This window comes from Erythranthe guttata, chromosome 4, assembly GCF_056151865.1.
Source record: "Erythranthe guttata isolate IM_541 chromosome 4, IM_541, whole genome shotgun sequence".
Classification (NCBI taxonomy): Eukaryota; Viridiplantae; Streptophyta; class Magnoliopsida; order Lamiales; family Phrymaceae; genus Erythranthe; species Erythranthe guttata.
Window position 1 is genome coordinate 2,822,299 of NC_142536.1, and position 17,702 is coordinate 2,840,000.

General features: G+C 44.1%; 1 protein-coding gene across 1 annotated transcript; it reads left to right on the forward strand.

The window, feature by feature from the left end:
- The first annotated feature begins 2,479 nt into the window (after window positions 1-2,479).
- LOC105956354 (uncharacterized) lies at window positions 2,480-3,205 on the forward strand. The gene has a single exon (XM_012980208.2). It carries the CDS (start codon window positions 2,480-2,482, stop codon window positions 3,203-3,205), a length of 726 nt encoding a protein of 241 aa, XP_012835662.2.
- The last annotated feature ends 14,497 nt before the right edge of the window (window positions 3,206-17,702 follow it).

Consider the following 17,702-nt stretch of genomic DNA (forward strand, 5'->3'; position numbering starts at 1 on the left):
ACAAATATACCCCTCCACTATCATTGTCACAAACATCTCCATACATTTACAAATCGCCACCTCCACCATCTCCATCGCCACCACCACCTTACATTTACAAGTCTCCACCCCCTCCATCCCACCATTAATAGAGCCATATTCCCATCCTCTAAACTTGCTATGGAGGGAAATTTAAGTTTTCAAGAGTTTATATGATTGTCCCGTTTATTTGTTTGTTGCGTGTTGTATTACTTTAATAGGGTCTCAAATTAATTAGAAGACACTTACATACATATATTTTCGTAGCATTGTTTTATACTGTTTTGGAATCAAGAAAATGTGCACGATCTTCTTGTAATAATTGTTCCAAGCTCAATATTGTTTGTTATTCAAAATGTGTACAATTTTACTTTATCATTTATTTAAACACCCCATAGAGTTGACTATTTAATTATTAACAGAAAAAAAGGCTACAAAGAAAAATATAAGTGGAGAGATATCTTACCTAATCAATTAAATTAATAACGGGGATTTGATATTTATTTTCCTTCATATATCATATATATTGAATCATTATGTCTAATATGAACTAGTTAATTATTAACAATTAAATTGAACATATATATTGATTCTGATATACCTAATTGGGCCGGTCCAATGGGCCCCCTAATTTGTCTAATAATTGAGCTCACTACACGAAAGCCCAAGCATCTTCAAGATAAGGCTTGGTCCCAACAAAGTAAACTCAACCCAATCAACACATATAAATATAGGTTTTTATTCATTTGTTAAGGTACATTCTATTATTCACAAATAATCTTGAGTGTTTATTCTCTCTACCATCTCCACGATCCGTACATCTGACTTGAGTATCGGAGGGGTTTCCGCCGGATCAACCCCCGGCTTAGTTCACGTGTGCTCATTTCGCAGGGACCTCAGGATCATCAAATTGCTAAGCTACTGATCCGCTTTGCTCTCCTAGCTCGTTTTCTACACTACCCCAGGTGATCTAAGTAACTAGCATCATTATTTTGGCGCCGTCTGTGGGAAAAATGCCAACCAGATCACGTAGCCAGCAAGATCCTCCTGAGGCATCCGCTCGGAGAGAAAATGACACAGCTAGCAACCTCCCAATCCACGGAGACTCTGGCTTGCCACCTCCTCCAAGTGCTCCGGATCCGCCTCGCGAGGTTCAGGTGATCCCCCATCGGGACCCACCACTCACCGATCCGCCACTCCATGCTCCCCGAACGTTTCAGATAACTGAGGATGCGCTCCAACGCATGATAGCAGAAGCCTCAACTCGCGCCGCCACAGAGGTCGTGACCCAATATATCGCCACGATGGGAGCAAATGCTCCCAACGGGATACCAACACCTGCTCCACCTGTGGTGCCACCTATGGCACCACCGCCAGTCCAGAACCAAATAAGTGTTTCCTCATCCACCTCGGACCCACGGTCCCGAGTGCAGCTATCCACTAATCACATGGGACACAGCCCAGACAGCAACGTCAACACTCACCCCCACGGGGGAATGTGTCTCCACAGAGAGTCCCTCCCTTTAATGAGGGAGAAGACGAGGTAAACAACAGAATGTCTCGCCAAATTTCCTTTCCCCAATTGAACAATCCAATTGGCGGAAGAATGCCCGCCCCAGTAAGACGCAGTCCTTTCACCATGGACATCCTCAACGAGTTATTACCTCAAGGAGTGAAGATCTCGGGGTTACCTCAGTTTGAAGGGACCACCGACACACAAGAACACATAGAGAAATTTCACGTCATGACAGATTTGTATGGCCCTAGGGGTGTGCACGGGTCGGTTCGGTTCGGTTTTAGCCAAAAACCGAACCGAATCGAATATATCGGTTTTTGTAAAATTAAAAACCGTGTATATCGGTTTTTTATCGGTTCGGTTGCTTTCGGTTTCGGTTCGGTTTCGGTTTTTTTCGGTTCGGTTTCGGTTTTTTTCGGTTCAAGCGCAATTATATATTCAAGTTGTACAAACAAAAGAATACAATTACAATTACTTTCACAACTTACTAATGCAATGAAAATATAAAATCTTTAATTTCATAGGACTTGACGTAATTTATAGATGATGTATTATGCTTCATTTTTTTTCCTACTTTAATCTACCACATTATTAAATCCATGAACTCAAGTAAATTTTTAATTACTAAATAAATAAAATAAAATGTCTCAATTTATGAACAAATGCTTAGAATGAGATAAATAATTGAAAGATAGAAAATAAATATTAGGCTAAAATAATACATATATTATATAAAATGAAGTCATTTTATAGTTTCGGTTCGGTTCGTTTTTTCGGTTCGGTTATTTACCTTTCCACCATACCGAACCGAATAATTCGGTATTTCAAAAATAAAAAACCGTACATGCGGTTTGCTATTCGGTACGGTTTAAAACGGCTCGGTTTTTCGGTTTTTCGGTTTTTCGGTTTTTTTGCTCACCCCTATATGGCCCAACAGATGTCGCAATGTGCAAAATGTTCCGCACCACTCTCTCAAAGCGGGCCATGAATTGGTTCAACTCTCTACCTACAGGATCGGTCGACACCTTCGCTCGATTGTCAATACGCTTCACCAATCAATTCGCCATCAACAAACAGTATGCCAAGACCCCAGCCCACCTTTTCTCTGTAGTACAGAGAGACAACGAAACGCTCCGTAACTACATCAAGCGTTTTGTGGAAGCCGTCCACGAAGTCCCAAGCGTAGGACAAGACATGCTCTCCGGGATCATGCAACAAAACTTGATGCCGGGTAGGTTCAAAGAATCTATTGCCGGAAGGCCTCCAGGCAACCTAGAGGAATTGCTGAACCGAGCCGAGAAATACGTACGAAAAGAGGAAGCCTCTACCCATGCTCCTCCCAAGAGGAAGAGGGAAGATGACCGACAGGACGTTAGAAGACGGGATGATCGACGTCCACCACTCCCACCTCAAGGCCAATCATCTTCCTCCTACAATCGGTTCACTCCGCTAAACACTCGCCTCACTGAAATCCTTCATGTGATAGAACAAAGAGGTCTAGCAGAACCTCCACGCCTAATGCTGCCAAATGCGAAACGAGAAAAATCGGATCGCTACTATCGATTCCATAAGGATAGAGGACATACTGTCGAGGAATGTGCACAACTCAAAGTAGCAATTGAGAAGTTGATCAAGCAGGGCCACTTAGGCGAATACATCGATAAGCCTTGAAACAAGCGCCGTGATGACCTCCCACGCCGAGATAACAATCGAGATCAACCGCAACGACGAGAGGAGGGGGGTCATCGGCGCGAACAAGATAACAATGATAATAAACCCACCCGGGGAGTCATTGCCTTTATCTACGGAAGACCGGCGGGTGGTGACTCACAAAATGCGAGACGCTCCCTCGCTCAGTCAGCACGTATGAATCAAGAGCACGCCTCTCCATCCGCATCTATCTATCACATACGAAGACCTAATCATAGCATAATCTTCGACTCTGCGGACCTCGAAAGACCATGTCGACGCATTGGTAGTCACAGCATTGATACGCATTTTCCTCACGTATAAATTACCGCAAGTATACGGTATCGCATTTTGTAGAACAGTGGTTCCGGATATCGATCCACAGGGACCTTGTAGATTCAAATGCTGAGTAGTGTAATTATATTATCGTTATATTATCTAGCCGATCGTAAATAAGAGGATTGGTGATAAACCCTAATTTATAAGCATGCAAGATCGTAAACATGCAAATATAGAATGTACGTAAATAAAGTAACGATAACTCAACGCGGGGGGGACTTCGATTTAAAGGGGACTTCTAGGGCCAAATCCACCTATGTATAATCAACAACGATCTACAAATCCGTTATCTAATGCTACATTCCTATTCATTAACCCAGACACCAATATACTCTAACCCCCGTCTCCAGTGTAGTTAGAGTCTACCCACAGGTCCGACGTCTCCGTTCAGAACCTGCTATTAAGAGAGCATTTAGGTCAAGTCCCTAAGGGCTACCCGAAGTGCATCACGTCTCCGTTTCCACACCCCGAACTATGTTTTCCTAACTTCAAACAAGAAATCCTCTCTCGAGTTCATTCCTATTTAATATCAATCTGAGAGCTGATCAACACAATCAGAAGCATTTAATACAGGAAAACATAAACGAAATCAAAACACGACAAATAGATAACAGAAATGACGATCGAAATCAATATATACAAGGCTTCATTGCCCTAGAAGAAAATGTTCTTAGTTCATAACAAACATAGTATCAAAAGAATGTACAAAGGAAATGAAGAACAAAACGTAAAGAAATTGCGTAAGAAAAACCCAAGTCGAAACCCCTGTTGATGATTCCCGTGAAGAACCGTCGAAAACCGTAAAAAGTCGAAGAAGGATAAAGAATGAAAGGGCCTTTCTATTTATAGTGAAATGCAAAGCTTCCTCAAGAAGCTTTGCAAAACAAAATATCTTTCTCAAAAAACGTGCCCAGATCGCGATCCGGGTTGTTTGGATCGCGATCTGACAGCTTCGGGGAACTGCCCACCGCCATGCCAGATCGCGATCCAGGAACGTGGATCGCGATCTGGGTCCTGACCCATTTCAGTTCTGTCGGGCCCCCCAGATCGCGATCCAACTTCCCGGATCGCGATCTGGATTTGACCCCTATTTCTTCTCTGTCAGCACCCCCAGATCGCGATCCGGAATGCTGGATCGCGATCTGGGTCTTGATCCCTTTTCGCTGTGACAACCCCCAGATCGCGATCCAGGAATGTCAGATCGCGATATGGGTCTTCTTGGCCCCAAAATTGGCTTGAAAATTCGGTTTCGCTTTCAAATGGCTTCGACTCGGCAAAAATACCTAATAAAACCCTGAAATAGAAATAAAACAAGAAACGCAATAATATATACAAATGAAGCCGAAACTCGGACGAACGAAGACCAAAACTCGAGGATTTGACAAGCAAAAATCGTGCAAAACGAACACTTATCACACCCTCAAACTTAGATCTTTACTTGTCCCGAGTAAATCAAAACGAAACAACAACAACAAAAGGGAAATAAAAACAACAAACTAAACTAGGCCACTAACGTAGGGAATCACGATTGCATTTAGCGTATGTAACAAGCCTTTGAACCCCTGGGTACCCCCAAAGGACGAGTTGTGTCTCGTGAGGGTTTTCAGACAACACACCCATAAAGTTGCCGGATTGGTCAAAGCATTGAAATTAATTCCAAAGATAAAACGAGCTAGATAACTTAAAATCTTAGAATGGCATACAGCTTAAGGTATTCGACTTTCCTACCGACGCAATTAGTTGTTTCTACACCAAAATGAAAGATAGACTCAAGAATCCGTAATTAAACAATAAACACAATTACCGAGGGTTTTGAGTAGAAATGTGGGTGAAAAGTAAGTTTTGATTCTGAAATTCAAAAACTCGAGTTGGGCATAAGTAGGTCTATTTATTCAAATAAAATAAATGACAACTACAATATTTTTGGTGATTTTCATCACAATTTTTCTCTTTTTTCATTTTTTTTGAAACGGGCATAATCGTGACTCGTGCAAGGCCCGATACCACTGTGTTATCTCCCTGACCCATTTATCGAACTTTAGTCCAAGAAACCCCCAAGCTCGACAGCTCGAGAGACTTAGGCGACGAGGTGCACCCAACGGGTTAAGCTCGAGTCAGAAAGGCGGGGAAATCAGAGCGTGAATCACAACAATACCACAAATTATTTTTTTTCTTCTTCTTTTTTTTTTTTTTTTTTTTTTTTTTTTAACATCGAACAAAAAATAAAAACGTAAAGACCATTGATAGAACTTTTAGCCAACAACTGGAAATCGTGAACACATAATTCAATTCTAACTCGCCCCCCAAACCTCAGACTATTATACCCCTCAGAAAAGTGCGCTCAAGCTTAATCGGAAAGGATTCGAAAGGCTATCCACACAAGTTGCAAAAACGCAGTCGGAAGGTACATCTATAATTAGCCGGTTATCCATAATTTCAATTTTAACATCAACTAGCCCATCTACTAATTCATTAATTGCTTTGCTTCAAAAGAACCCGGAAATTGAACTTACACTCGATCCTAAATGAAATGCATGTGACAAACAAAATACAATTACGGAAATCGAAATACATAAACGAAACTAAATTATATGATATGCATGCAAAAGACCAAATCAAAATAAGATAAATAAAATAAAAATAAAAACAAAGTCTAGCAAAGATACATCGTAAACGAAAATATCAATCCAACGACTTATCCCAAAACAAACGAAATAAAAACAAAAGCAAAAACAAAAAAAATTGATTACGAAAGAAAAAGAGGACATAAACATAAAGTCTTGTTCTAAAAAGAAAAATACTCATCCGGCATATGTCCCCATCAGCCAACTCCTGCATGTGTGAATAGCCCTTACCGGACATCCGAGCACGACCGTAGTCCCGAACGAATCCGTCGGTACTCATCATTGGCAAATCATGGTCCGACACATCCTAATACGATTCCTTCCCCTCACGATTCACCCCAAAGGTAAACAACTGCTTCCCTGTCCCACCATGGAAAGCATAAGGCTCCTCTGGGTCTACACGCGGACGCTTTGGCACATCCACATGTTAGAGTATGTGACCAATAAGCCAACTAAGTGTTGTGTTTTCTCACGCTACTCGTAAATAATCTATTTCAAATTAATGGTAAAATACCTTTTGGCATTCTATATCTCTTATCCCATGCAAGCAGCATAGATATAGTCCTAACGAGTTACTCTATTACTGTGAGTTGATCTAGTAGAATCGTGAGATAACTCAGCAATGTAATGTAACTGTTAAACCTTGTTCCTAGTCGATGGGTTACGCCAATAATGAGGATACCGGCCTTTCCCTTTTTGAGACTAGCACTTAGTGTATGTGTACTGCGTCTCATCAGTCATCGGTGTTTGTGACATCGGCATACTTGAGTGGGTGCTCATATTAGATGAGTTCACTGAACTCCCTCGCCTAGAAATCTATAAGTGGTTCCCAATCATCGAGTAATAGGTTTGTATGATATAGTTGTGCACCATTAGTCCTTAAGACCCAGACATCACCGTGACTTCACTAGAGGACCGACTGTATCGTGACCTGTCCCTGAGTCCCACCGCGGACCGCTCTAAGGGCCAACATTCGTGCAGTCCGAAATCTAGTGTGAAGTCTGTGCATTGTAGTAGGGGATTCGAGCGCTTGAGTAGTCATGGATGTCCTGTGTGTTCTGTCGATTTGTAATCCATGGAATCTCCGGCCGGAGTTGATAATGGGGTGATTAGGGAAATGTGTTTCTCTAAGTCACACACGAACGGATTATAACACCTAGAACGTTCGCACGGTTATTGAACTTAATAAGAGGTCTCGGTGGACCAATACTTCTAGTTCAATCGGGACATTTGCTGCGAAGGGATCGTACTGTACGTTAACTATATCACAAGGTTCTTGCAGGCACTTCATTTGTATCTAGGGAATCATGATGCGTAGTTGCTAGACGCCAATCTTGATTCGTTGGGCACCGATTTGATCGGCGATTGAGTAAAATGAGTTTTACCCTAATCAGGACTCTTGGGAGGAGTTCGTATAAGAACAATGTGTTGTTCGAATCACAAAGAGTTGTGAGCCCACGGCTAGCTTACACCTGAACCATTGAGGGTCACACTTCTCGTGTAACATAGATCCTTGAAAAACAACAAGCATAGATTAATGTGTTAATCCTTGCGTTAGTTGGATGTCAATATGATTGAATCTAAGATTCTAATTGTGGATTACGAGTTGGAATAAACGGAGAGAAAGAGATATGCGGAAATTTAGTGAACTTTCTAAATTGGGAAGTTTCCCGATTTAGCAGGTTCACTAAATTAGAAGTTTCCAATTTTGGAAATTGAAAATTTCAAAGAGGCACTCGTATCGACGAGGACTTTATGCTCGTCACAAATATAATTTTGTTATAATTTTGTGGACGATCGTTTGTAAGAAACGAGGCCGACGAGGGGGTGGGCTTAATGGATCAGTGGGTCAAACCCAATGACGTAAGCCCATGAGGGTTATGAACCCTAGTATAAATACAACTCATATGATGAGTTGAGATCAGATTTTACAGCCCCAAACCCTAGCCGCATGAAGCACGACCGTCCTCCGCCTCACGACTGCAGCCCCGCCGCACCGCCGTCGCGCCGCCGCTCTGCCGCCGCCGCCGGTTTCTTCTCTTTTCTTCCTCGTCTTTATTCCCGTTGTTTTCTAACTTTTCTGTATCTAGTGCTGCAGTTAGAGTGGGTCTAGTTGTACGAGGTGAAACCTAATTGGAGAGGAAGAACGCAACTCCACCACCGCCAGCTCCGCACGCGCCGTCGCCGTTGCCACGCGCCACCGCCGCTGCACCTCATGTGCCGCCGTCGAGATCAGATCGGACCAGCTGTTGTTCGGTCGGTTCTTCGCAGCCTTGGAGTTGTTTAATAGCAGCTTGTACGTGTCTCAGTTTATAGATTTCGATTCGTCGAAATCTCACGCTTCAAGAGGTAAAATCGAAAACCCCTACGAATTAATTCATAATTGGATTATGTGAACTAATTTGTGAGCATGACAATTATATGAAGAATGTATGTTTTCGATTTCATGACGTCGTATGCAAGCATGCTCGTCTTTGTTTTTCGTTTTATTTAATTTCGATTAAAATATGAAAAATTACCATGTGTATGGCAGAAGCGTTAAGGTACGTTCAATTAATTGATTTATGCATGTGATCGAACATTGAGTTCGATTAAATTTTGTTTTCCGCTGCGTATACATGCATCGATCCCCAACACCATATACTCAGTGTCTACTCTCTTTCCCTTGCCACGATCTTTCGTAGGTTCACGCACCTCCACTTCACCAGCATAGCTACGATCGTCTTCAATCACTCGAGGAGTCTCTACACGGACCGTATCTCGAGGCAGGCCACCCGAAGAACCTCCCAACGTAGAGGGAACCTTCTACGATGCCTTCTTCGACGTCCCATTCGCCTTAGCTCGAAGCGCCGCAAAGTTAATACAATCATCTACAAAAAAAAAAAATATCGATGCAACGAAAGGATATGCGACGCTGACCATCCGGTATCAGACACCTCGAATCAAATTCCACATCACACAGCCTAGATTCTTCAATCCTCTTCGCCATATTCGCGGTAATTTTGAAACTCTCACACGTAGGTTTCCAAATTAGGGGGAAATCAAAAGAGGGATCCCTCACATAAAAGAAACGGGACTTCCGATTCCCCAAGGACAACTTCACACTCTTCAAAAATTGGTAGGGAACCCGCGGATGAACACAGAAGAAAGGGCAGCTTATTCGGCCGATGCAATGTAAATAACGCCTTGAACAAACTCACACTACTAGGAAAACCGACTTGCGACGCTCTATGGTGGAATGCCTCAAACATAAGAAGCACAGTCGGAGTCAGCTGGCTATACCCTATCTTAAATTCATCACAAATCTTCAACAAGGTCGGATGCGGAGTGATTTGAGAAGTACACGTCGCGTACGCCAAGTAAACCGTATGAAACCCAGCGGGCGGTGAATATAAACGCTCGCCTTTCTGAGGCAAAAACAACTCGATATTTCTTGGCCCTCCAACTAGTCGACGAATAGACTGCAAAAGCTCATCGGTCAATGCACTATCAAAATCCACTAAGTCAAGATTGATGGGCTTAATCTTCTTTTGCCTCCTCGTAACTATCTCAACATCACCCAGCGGAATATCATCTTCCTCTTCTACTTCAACAATCGGATCACCTTCACTACTCGGCTCAGCACACTCACTCGACGAATGTGATTGATTCGACTCATCACTATCGCTCCCAAAATCCACGACTTGACGTCCATAATACTAGTACCAACCCCATACACTTCATCCACAACGTGAGCACTCGGTCCTACGTCATCACTCCAAGAATCAATAGTTTCTCGCCACCTAAGACTCCTCCCATGAAAAGCATCAACCACACCTGAATGCCCATCAGCTCGCACACCATTATCCCGCGACGAGCGCCGAAAAGGGGCCCCAAACGCGCCGCCACGCGCCTGAAAAACACTCACCGACGCGCCCTCATGCGCACCAACTTCCCCTTCCTCAGACAGGCGCGCACGCGCCGAAACCAGCCCTCCAGACGCGCGCGCACGCGTGGATACGTCACCGCTGCCCAATTCCGTGCGCGCGTGCAACCCAATCCCCCCCCCCCAGACGCGCGCGCGCGTCCGCCACCCCTACAAACTGACGCGCGCGTGCCACGTCCACTCACACTCGCTGACGCGCGCGCACGTCCCTCGGCTTGCATGCCCGACGTGTTAGAGTAGGTGACCAACAAGCCAACATGTGGCTGTGGTCTTTCGTATTTATTATTGTAATAAACGAACCTTTATTCGTATTAATGATAAAACAACTTGGCATTCTATATCTTTGTCTCTTTGTCACAAGCATAGATATAGTCCTTACAGTTATTACAAGTACTAGTAATTGATCGTTAGGATCATGAGATATTTACTTAAGTATTATAACTGTTAAACGTGTTCCTAGACGAAGGGTTACGCCACCAATGAGGATATCGGCCTTTCCCATTAAGAGACTAGCACTTAGTGTATGTGTACTGCATCTCATCAGTAAACGATATTGTGATATCGGCATGCATAAGTGGGTGCTCGTAAGTTGACGAGTTCACTGAACTCCCTTACCCTAGAAATCTCTAAGTGGTTCCCAATAATCGAGTAGAGATATCTATGGTATAGTTGTACACCATTAGTCCTTATGACCTAGACATCACGGTGACTTCACTAGAGGACCAGCTGTATCGTGACCTGTCCCTGAGTTCCACCGAGGACCATCCTAAGGGCCAGTGTTCGTGCAGTTCGAAATCTAGTGGGAGGTCTGTGCATTGTAGTCGGGGATTCGATCGCTAGGATAGTCTTGGATGTCCTGTGCGTTCTGAAAGTTTGTAATCATTCTAAGTCTCTGGCCAGAGCTGACTAAGTGATGATTAGGGAATTCGATTCTCTAAGTCAACAACACTTAGAACGGTCGCACCGTCATTGAGCATATAAAGAGGTCTCGACGAACCAATGCCTCTAGTTCAATCGGGACATATGTATCGAATGGACCATACTGTACGTTAACTATATCTGAAGGTTCTTGTAGGCACTTCATTTGTATCTAGGGAATCATGACGCGTAGTTGCTAGACGCCAATTTTGATTCGTTGGGTGATTATGGTGAAACGAGCTTCATCTTAATCGTAACTCTAAGGGACGAGTTTTGACCACAAAGGGTTGTGGGCCCACGGCTAGCTTACACCTGAACCATCGAGGGTCACACTGCTCGTGCACATGAGATCTTTGAATAAACGGTCAGAGATAAAATGGTTTATCTTTGCATGATTGGAAGTCAATATGATTGGGTCCAACATTCGTAATTTGGAATTATGAATGAGAATAAGAAAAGGAAAAGAATAGGCGAACATCTTAGTGGACTTTCTAAATCGGGAAGTTTCCAAATTTAGAAAGTGCACTGAATTAGGGTTTCCACTTTTGGAAAGTTGGAAATAGAGAATTGGCACTCGTAGTGACGAGGACATTATAATGATTCCGAAAATGTAATTGTTGCAATTTTCCGATCATCGAATTGAGAGAGAGAGACGAGCAAGTAAAAGAACTAACGAAATTAAGCTGTTGGGCCCGGTCCAACTTAAGCCCATTAGGGTTTTATGCAAGACACTATAAATACTTGATTTATAGGTCTTACACATAGGAGAATACACGAACTAACCCTAGCCGCTCTCACCTCTCTCGGCCAATCTCAACCCACGGCCACCACCGCCGCCGTCGCCACCATCTCGCCGAAATCGCCCATCCGTTGGCCGATCCTTTTGGTATTTCTTTCCTTCTTTCTGTTCTTCCGTTTTTCTAACTATTACGTGTCTAGTGCCACGTATTTAGTAGATCGAAGTATACGAGGTGAAATCCAAGAGGAGGAAGATCGAAGAATCGAAGATGCGAGAAGCCAATTCTGAAAAACTGCTCTCGAATTTTCTACGCTGTCCAGCGAGAAAATTCGCCATAAATCAACCGGTGATCGGATGGACGGGAAATTTTGACAGAAGCTTCACGACTCATAAATATACAATATTCCAGAAGGAATTGTTCATCCAGTAAATAAGCATGGAGATATTGAAGTTGGAGCAAGGCTTTAATTTCAGATCAGCAAACAGGTTGGATCAATAGGAGTGGGAAGAGCAGCTAGCCATCTTCTTGAGTCTTCGTTTGATTCACGCTTCAAGGACAGCGCATGAATCACACGCTCCGCTGTAGCTCGGGTCATCGCCGTCGCTGCATCGCCGTTGCTGCCCCGGGTTGCACGGATTGGTTTCCGTGGCAATCTAGCTTTGTTTAGTGCGCCTACCTCACGCTTCAAGAGGTAATGTTTCGAACCTATTGTCATTCGATTCGATTACGTTTAAATTAATATATGCATGTTCGTTTTAATAAGAAACTTGTATGATTTTATGTGTCTACATGAAATTGGTTTTATTATTGCGAGCATGATTATTTGATTTAAATGTGAGCATGCTAATTGATTTAATTTCGATTAAGTAATTAAGCATGTATGTTGTTTTAATTTCGCTGGAAGCGCAAAGGTACGCAATGTATGTTGTTTTTAATTTCGATGGAAGCGCAAAGGTACGCAATTATTTGTTTTCAATTATCGGGCATGTGTTTATGTGTTTTAAATTTTTTTAAATCGCATATTTTTTTTGTTTTCCGCTGCGTACACGTGCCTGAATCCCAACACGACGCGCACGTCGCAGTCCCCACCCTCCCAGCTGACGCGCGCGCGCGTCCCTCGGCCATCCTGCCCGACGCGCGCGCGCCATCTCCTCCAGCCGCGCCAGTTGCTTCCTTGGGCTGCGCACCCTCACAGAACAATGAGGTGGTGGCAACCTCCATCTCTCTCTCCATTCGATTCGTGCACCGCCTACCGCAGATCCGTTTTTTTCACCCGATGTTACAAGCTCTTCGCGCTCCATACCCACCGTACCAAAAGTTTTCGCGCCCCCTTCAACTGGATCTCGAATTTTAATTAGCAAAGATTTCTACTTACCCTGGTTCGACATGACAAATATTTTTATCTGAAAAGACAGTCAAGAAATATAGATTTCTAATCTACCACAACACCAAAAAAAAAAAAAAAGACGAAGAACAAAGGAAGAAGAGCACAGAAGAAAACCCAAAAGTTAAAAATACTCACCCATATTTATTCTCCACAAGGATTGAAAATTTATCCTCCCCACCGCAGAAGGATTCTGTTTATTTGGCCCTGGTATATTATTTAACACCCTTAAATATATAGCTTGTTGCCAAATAAATACAAAGAAAAAAAAAAGACGAGACTCCGAAGCCAATTAATTACAAATCACAACCCGGAATTACGAATTACGATCTGGTAAACCACGTCACATTTAACTCTCGACACGATGCGGAACCCCCTCGACAAGTCTCCCATCTCGACTCGAGAGTTGGGGGGCTTAATGATATACCTAATTGGGCTGATCCAATGGGCCCCCGATTTATAGAAAAGGGTTTTCCTTTTATGAATAATCACAAAACCGGAAAGCTTATAACAAAAAATCGGAGTTGAGCCAAAAATGGCAACTTTGTGGCATATTCGATTAGTCTTTACCTTAATTATAGCTTATGTATTAGCTACAAAGATTGTAGCAACTAACAAGTAGTCTTCTTAATTATTTTTTACTAATTAAGACTAATTTGGATTTAATTAAGAAGGTGGTGGTGGGACAAAGGTTCAGGTGAGGGGGGTGGTGGAGATGGCTGTGGTGGTGGAGGTGGTGGGGGAGACTGATTTACATAAGAAGGGGGTGAAGATGCGCGGTGGAGGTGGCGGATACGGTGGTGGGGATGGTGAACGTGGAAGAGGAGACTTGTATACATAAGGCGGGGGGTGTGATGGAGATGGTGGTGGAAGAGACTTGTATACATAGCGAGGTGGTGGTGGTGGTGGAGGAGACTTGTACGCATAACGAGGTGGTGGTGGTGGTGGTGGTGGAGACTTGTATGCATAACGAGGTGATGGCGGTGGTGGAGACTTATATACATAACGAGGTGATGGTGGTGGAGGAGACCTGTATGCATAGCGATGGTGGTGGTGGAGGAGACTTATATAAATAACAGGGTGGTGGTGGAGGAGACTTGTATGCATAGCGAGGTGGTGGTGGTGGTGGTGGTGGAGATTTGTATGCATAATCTCCCTTCTTGTTGTTAGCTGCTACAATATTTGTAGCTAATACAGAAGCTATAATTAGGGCAAAGACTAATCGAATATGCCACAAAGTTGCCATTTTTGGCTCAACTCCGATTTTTTGCTATAAGCTTTTCTATTTTGTGATTATTCATATAAGGAAAACCCTTTTCTATATATCATGAGCCCATTGGGCCGGCCCAATTAGGCATATCACTAAGTCCCCCAACTCTCGAGTCGAGGTGAGAGCTAAGTCGAAAAGGCTCCGGATTGTGTCGAGAGTTAAATGTGTTGTAGTTTGACCTTTGTCGCTGTCGATAAATTATTTCGTAAAATGTTCTAATATATTTATTTGGCAGGAAATCTATATTTAAGGATTTTAAATATTATATCAGTGCCAAATAAATTGAGTTCTTTTGAGGTGGAGATAAGTAAATTTTAACTCTTGCGGGGAATAAGTATGGGTAAGTAGTTTTAATTCTTGGGTATTTTTCTGTGTTCTTCCTTGTATATTTTGTGGTAGAGTATTTCGTCGGAAAAAGATATTTATCATGATTAACTCGGGTAAATCAAAATCCTTGCGAATCAAATTTCGAGATCTGATTAGAAGGGGCGAGATGTCGTTTGGTACTGTGGGTATGGAGCGCGAGAAGGTTACCTTGTCGGATGTGGAAATCGAATTGCCGGCGGGTGGTGTACGGACCGAGGAGAGGGGTGGGTTGGATGATATTGCTGCCAGCTCCAATGGAGTTGTCGGCTTAGGGCGAGCCGCCACTATGGTTGGCTTATCTTACGGCGCGCGTCTCGATGCGAGTGAAAGAGAGAGAGATATGGTGTCTCGCGCGCCGACCGAGGTGAGAAAACGTGTGTGGCGCGCGAGTGGGGTGCGGGCAATTGAAGGCGCACGCGCTCGGGCGCGGAGACCGAGGGACGCGCGCACGCGTCAGGTCCGTAGAACGAAGAACGCGCGCGCACGCATCTGGGATTGGGGCTGGGGAAGCGACGCGCGCATAGGGTGCAACTAACGAGGGATGCGCGCGCGCATCTGCTGCTGGGATTGATGATTGCGGGCGCGGTCGGGCCTACCACTGAATGGGCGCGCGAGTGAGGCGCTGCAGAGTGGACGCGAGTGCGCGTTTGGGCTGGTGGAGGGCGCGTGAAGAGCGTTCCGAGGAGCGTTTGAGCGCGTGTAATGAGCGTGATGCGCAATTCGAGGTTGGTGGCACTTCTCGGACGATTGATTGCGGATGGCGAGAAACGGTAAGTGCTTGGAGTGATGATTTTCGTCCTACCAATGATGGTGTTGGTTCTAGTAGACGTCGTTATGGTCATCAAGTGGTGGATTTTGGGAGTGATAGTGACGAAACCTCGGACTCGAGTTCGTCAAGTGAGTACTCAGGATCGAAGAACTAAGCTGAAGTGAGGGTTAATGTGGAAGAAGAGGATGATGTCCTGCTTAGGGATGTGGAGCTAAATACTGGGAGACAGAAGAAAGTGAAGCCGATCAATCTTTATCTAGTGGTGGTTGATAGTAAATTGACTGAAGATCATTTGCGGATTATCCGTCAGTTGGTTGGGGCTCCAAGGAATATCCTGATTCGTTTGCCTAAAAAGGGAGAACAATTTTACTCTCCACCCGTCTGGTTTCAAAACCATATGGTGTATCTGGCATATTTGACGTGTACTTCCCAGATTACTTCACATCCGACGTTGTTGAAAATATGCAAGGTGTTCAAGATTGGGTATAGTAGCTGACTCCGATAGTGGTTCTTACGTTCAAGGCGTTTTGCCATAGGATGGCGAAAGTGGGATTGCTTGGCAGTGTTGACATGTTTAAGACGTTGTTCACATTTCATCGGGCGAGTAGTCTGCCTTTCTTTTGTACTCATCCTCGAGTCCCTTACAAGTTTTTGAAGAGTTTTAAGTTGTCGTGGGAAGGTTGGAAGTCCCGTTTCTTTTATATGAAAGCGCCCTCTTTCGATGTACCCCTAGTTTGGAATCCCGCATGCGAGAATTTCAAGATCACGGAGAACATGACCAAAATGATCAGAGAGTCTAGGTTGTGCAATGTATAATTTAATCCGAAGCATCTGATTTCGGATGGTCAGTGACGCATATCCTTTAGTTTTGTCGAATGATCTTATGGTTTTCTTATGTGTGTACTTAGAATTAATTTTCCTTGATGTGTTATTCTTCAGTTTTAGTGATGTTTTGTCCATATTGTGCAGGTGATTGTATTGACTTTGTGGCGCTTCGAGCTAAGGCGAATAGGGCTTCGAAGAAGTCATTGAAAAAGGCTCCTTTGAAATTGGGAAGGACTTCAGGTGGCGGATCTCGAGAGGTGGCTCGTGTTGAGACTCCTCGAGTGAGTGAAGATGGTCGTAGCTATGATGGTGAATTGGAGGTGCGCGATCCCGTGAATGAAATTGGGAAGGGAAATATTGTGGATACCGAGTATGTGGCTGTGCCGGAGCGCTCTCGAGTAGATCCGGAGGTACCTTATGCGTTCCATGGTGGGGCAGTGAAGCAGTTGTTTACTTTTGGGGTGAATGGGGAAGGGAAAGAGTCCTTTTGGGATGTGTCGGACCGTACTCTAGCGATGATGAGGACCGAGGGTTTCGTTTGAGAGTACGATCATGGTCGGATGTCCGGTAAGGGTTCCTCTAACATGCTTGAGTTGGGTGGTAGAGACTTATCTCGGGTAAGTGTTTGTTTTAAGTTAAAGTTTATTCTTATCTCCCCTTTTTTGCTTGTGTGATCAATCATTGATGTGTTCATGTAGAGGCTAGCTACTTGGAGGTTTCTCATGGAGCAAGATGAGAAAACAGAAGTTAGGAAAGATAAGGAGCGAGCTCGATGGCAAGCTAGGGAAGAGGAGCTTTGAGGTCAGTTGGAGATAGCGCAGTCCGAGCTCGCTCAAAGGACGGAGGAGCTTGAGGTTAGTAGAGGCGAGGCGAAGGCTTGTAGGGTTGAGGCCAAAAAGCTTGACAAGTGCTATGATCTGTTGAAGGCTAACTATGAGACTGAGAAAACAACGGGAAAGAGGTTCCTTGCTACGTCTGCTGGGGCCGCTTATAGGGAGTCCATCGTGGAAGAAGCTGAGCGTTGCTTTCGAGAGAATGCAACTTGTCGGGCTATGATCGAGGAGCGTGCGTTGACTGCAGTCTACACGCCATTAGTTCGTACATGTGGCAAGTACCTTCGTGAGGTAGGTGAGATCAGTGGGAAGGTTATTCGAGAGATGCAGCCAGGTATTCCCGATGAGGGAGAGGAAGTGGAAGAGGTTGATGAGGCATGTACCGAGTTTGTGGATGACACGGTTGCCGATGATCCCACTATGAGGGCATCTTCCGCTCGTGGTAGGGAAGCTTAGAGTAGCATAGGTTAGTTTGGTAGGATAGTC

What these genes read in the sequence shown, in the direction of transcription:
- LOC105956354 (XM_012980208.2), top strand. Translation starts at nt 2,480, where the DNA reads ATGTGCAAAATGTTCCGCACCACTCTCTCAAAGCGGGCCATGAATTGG.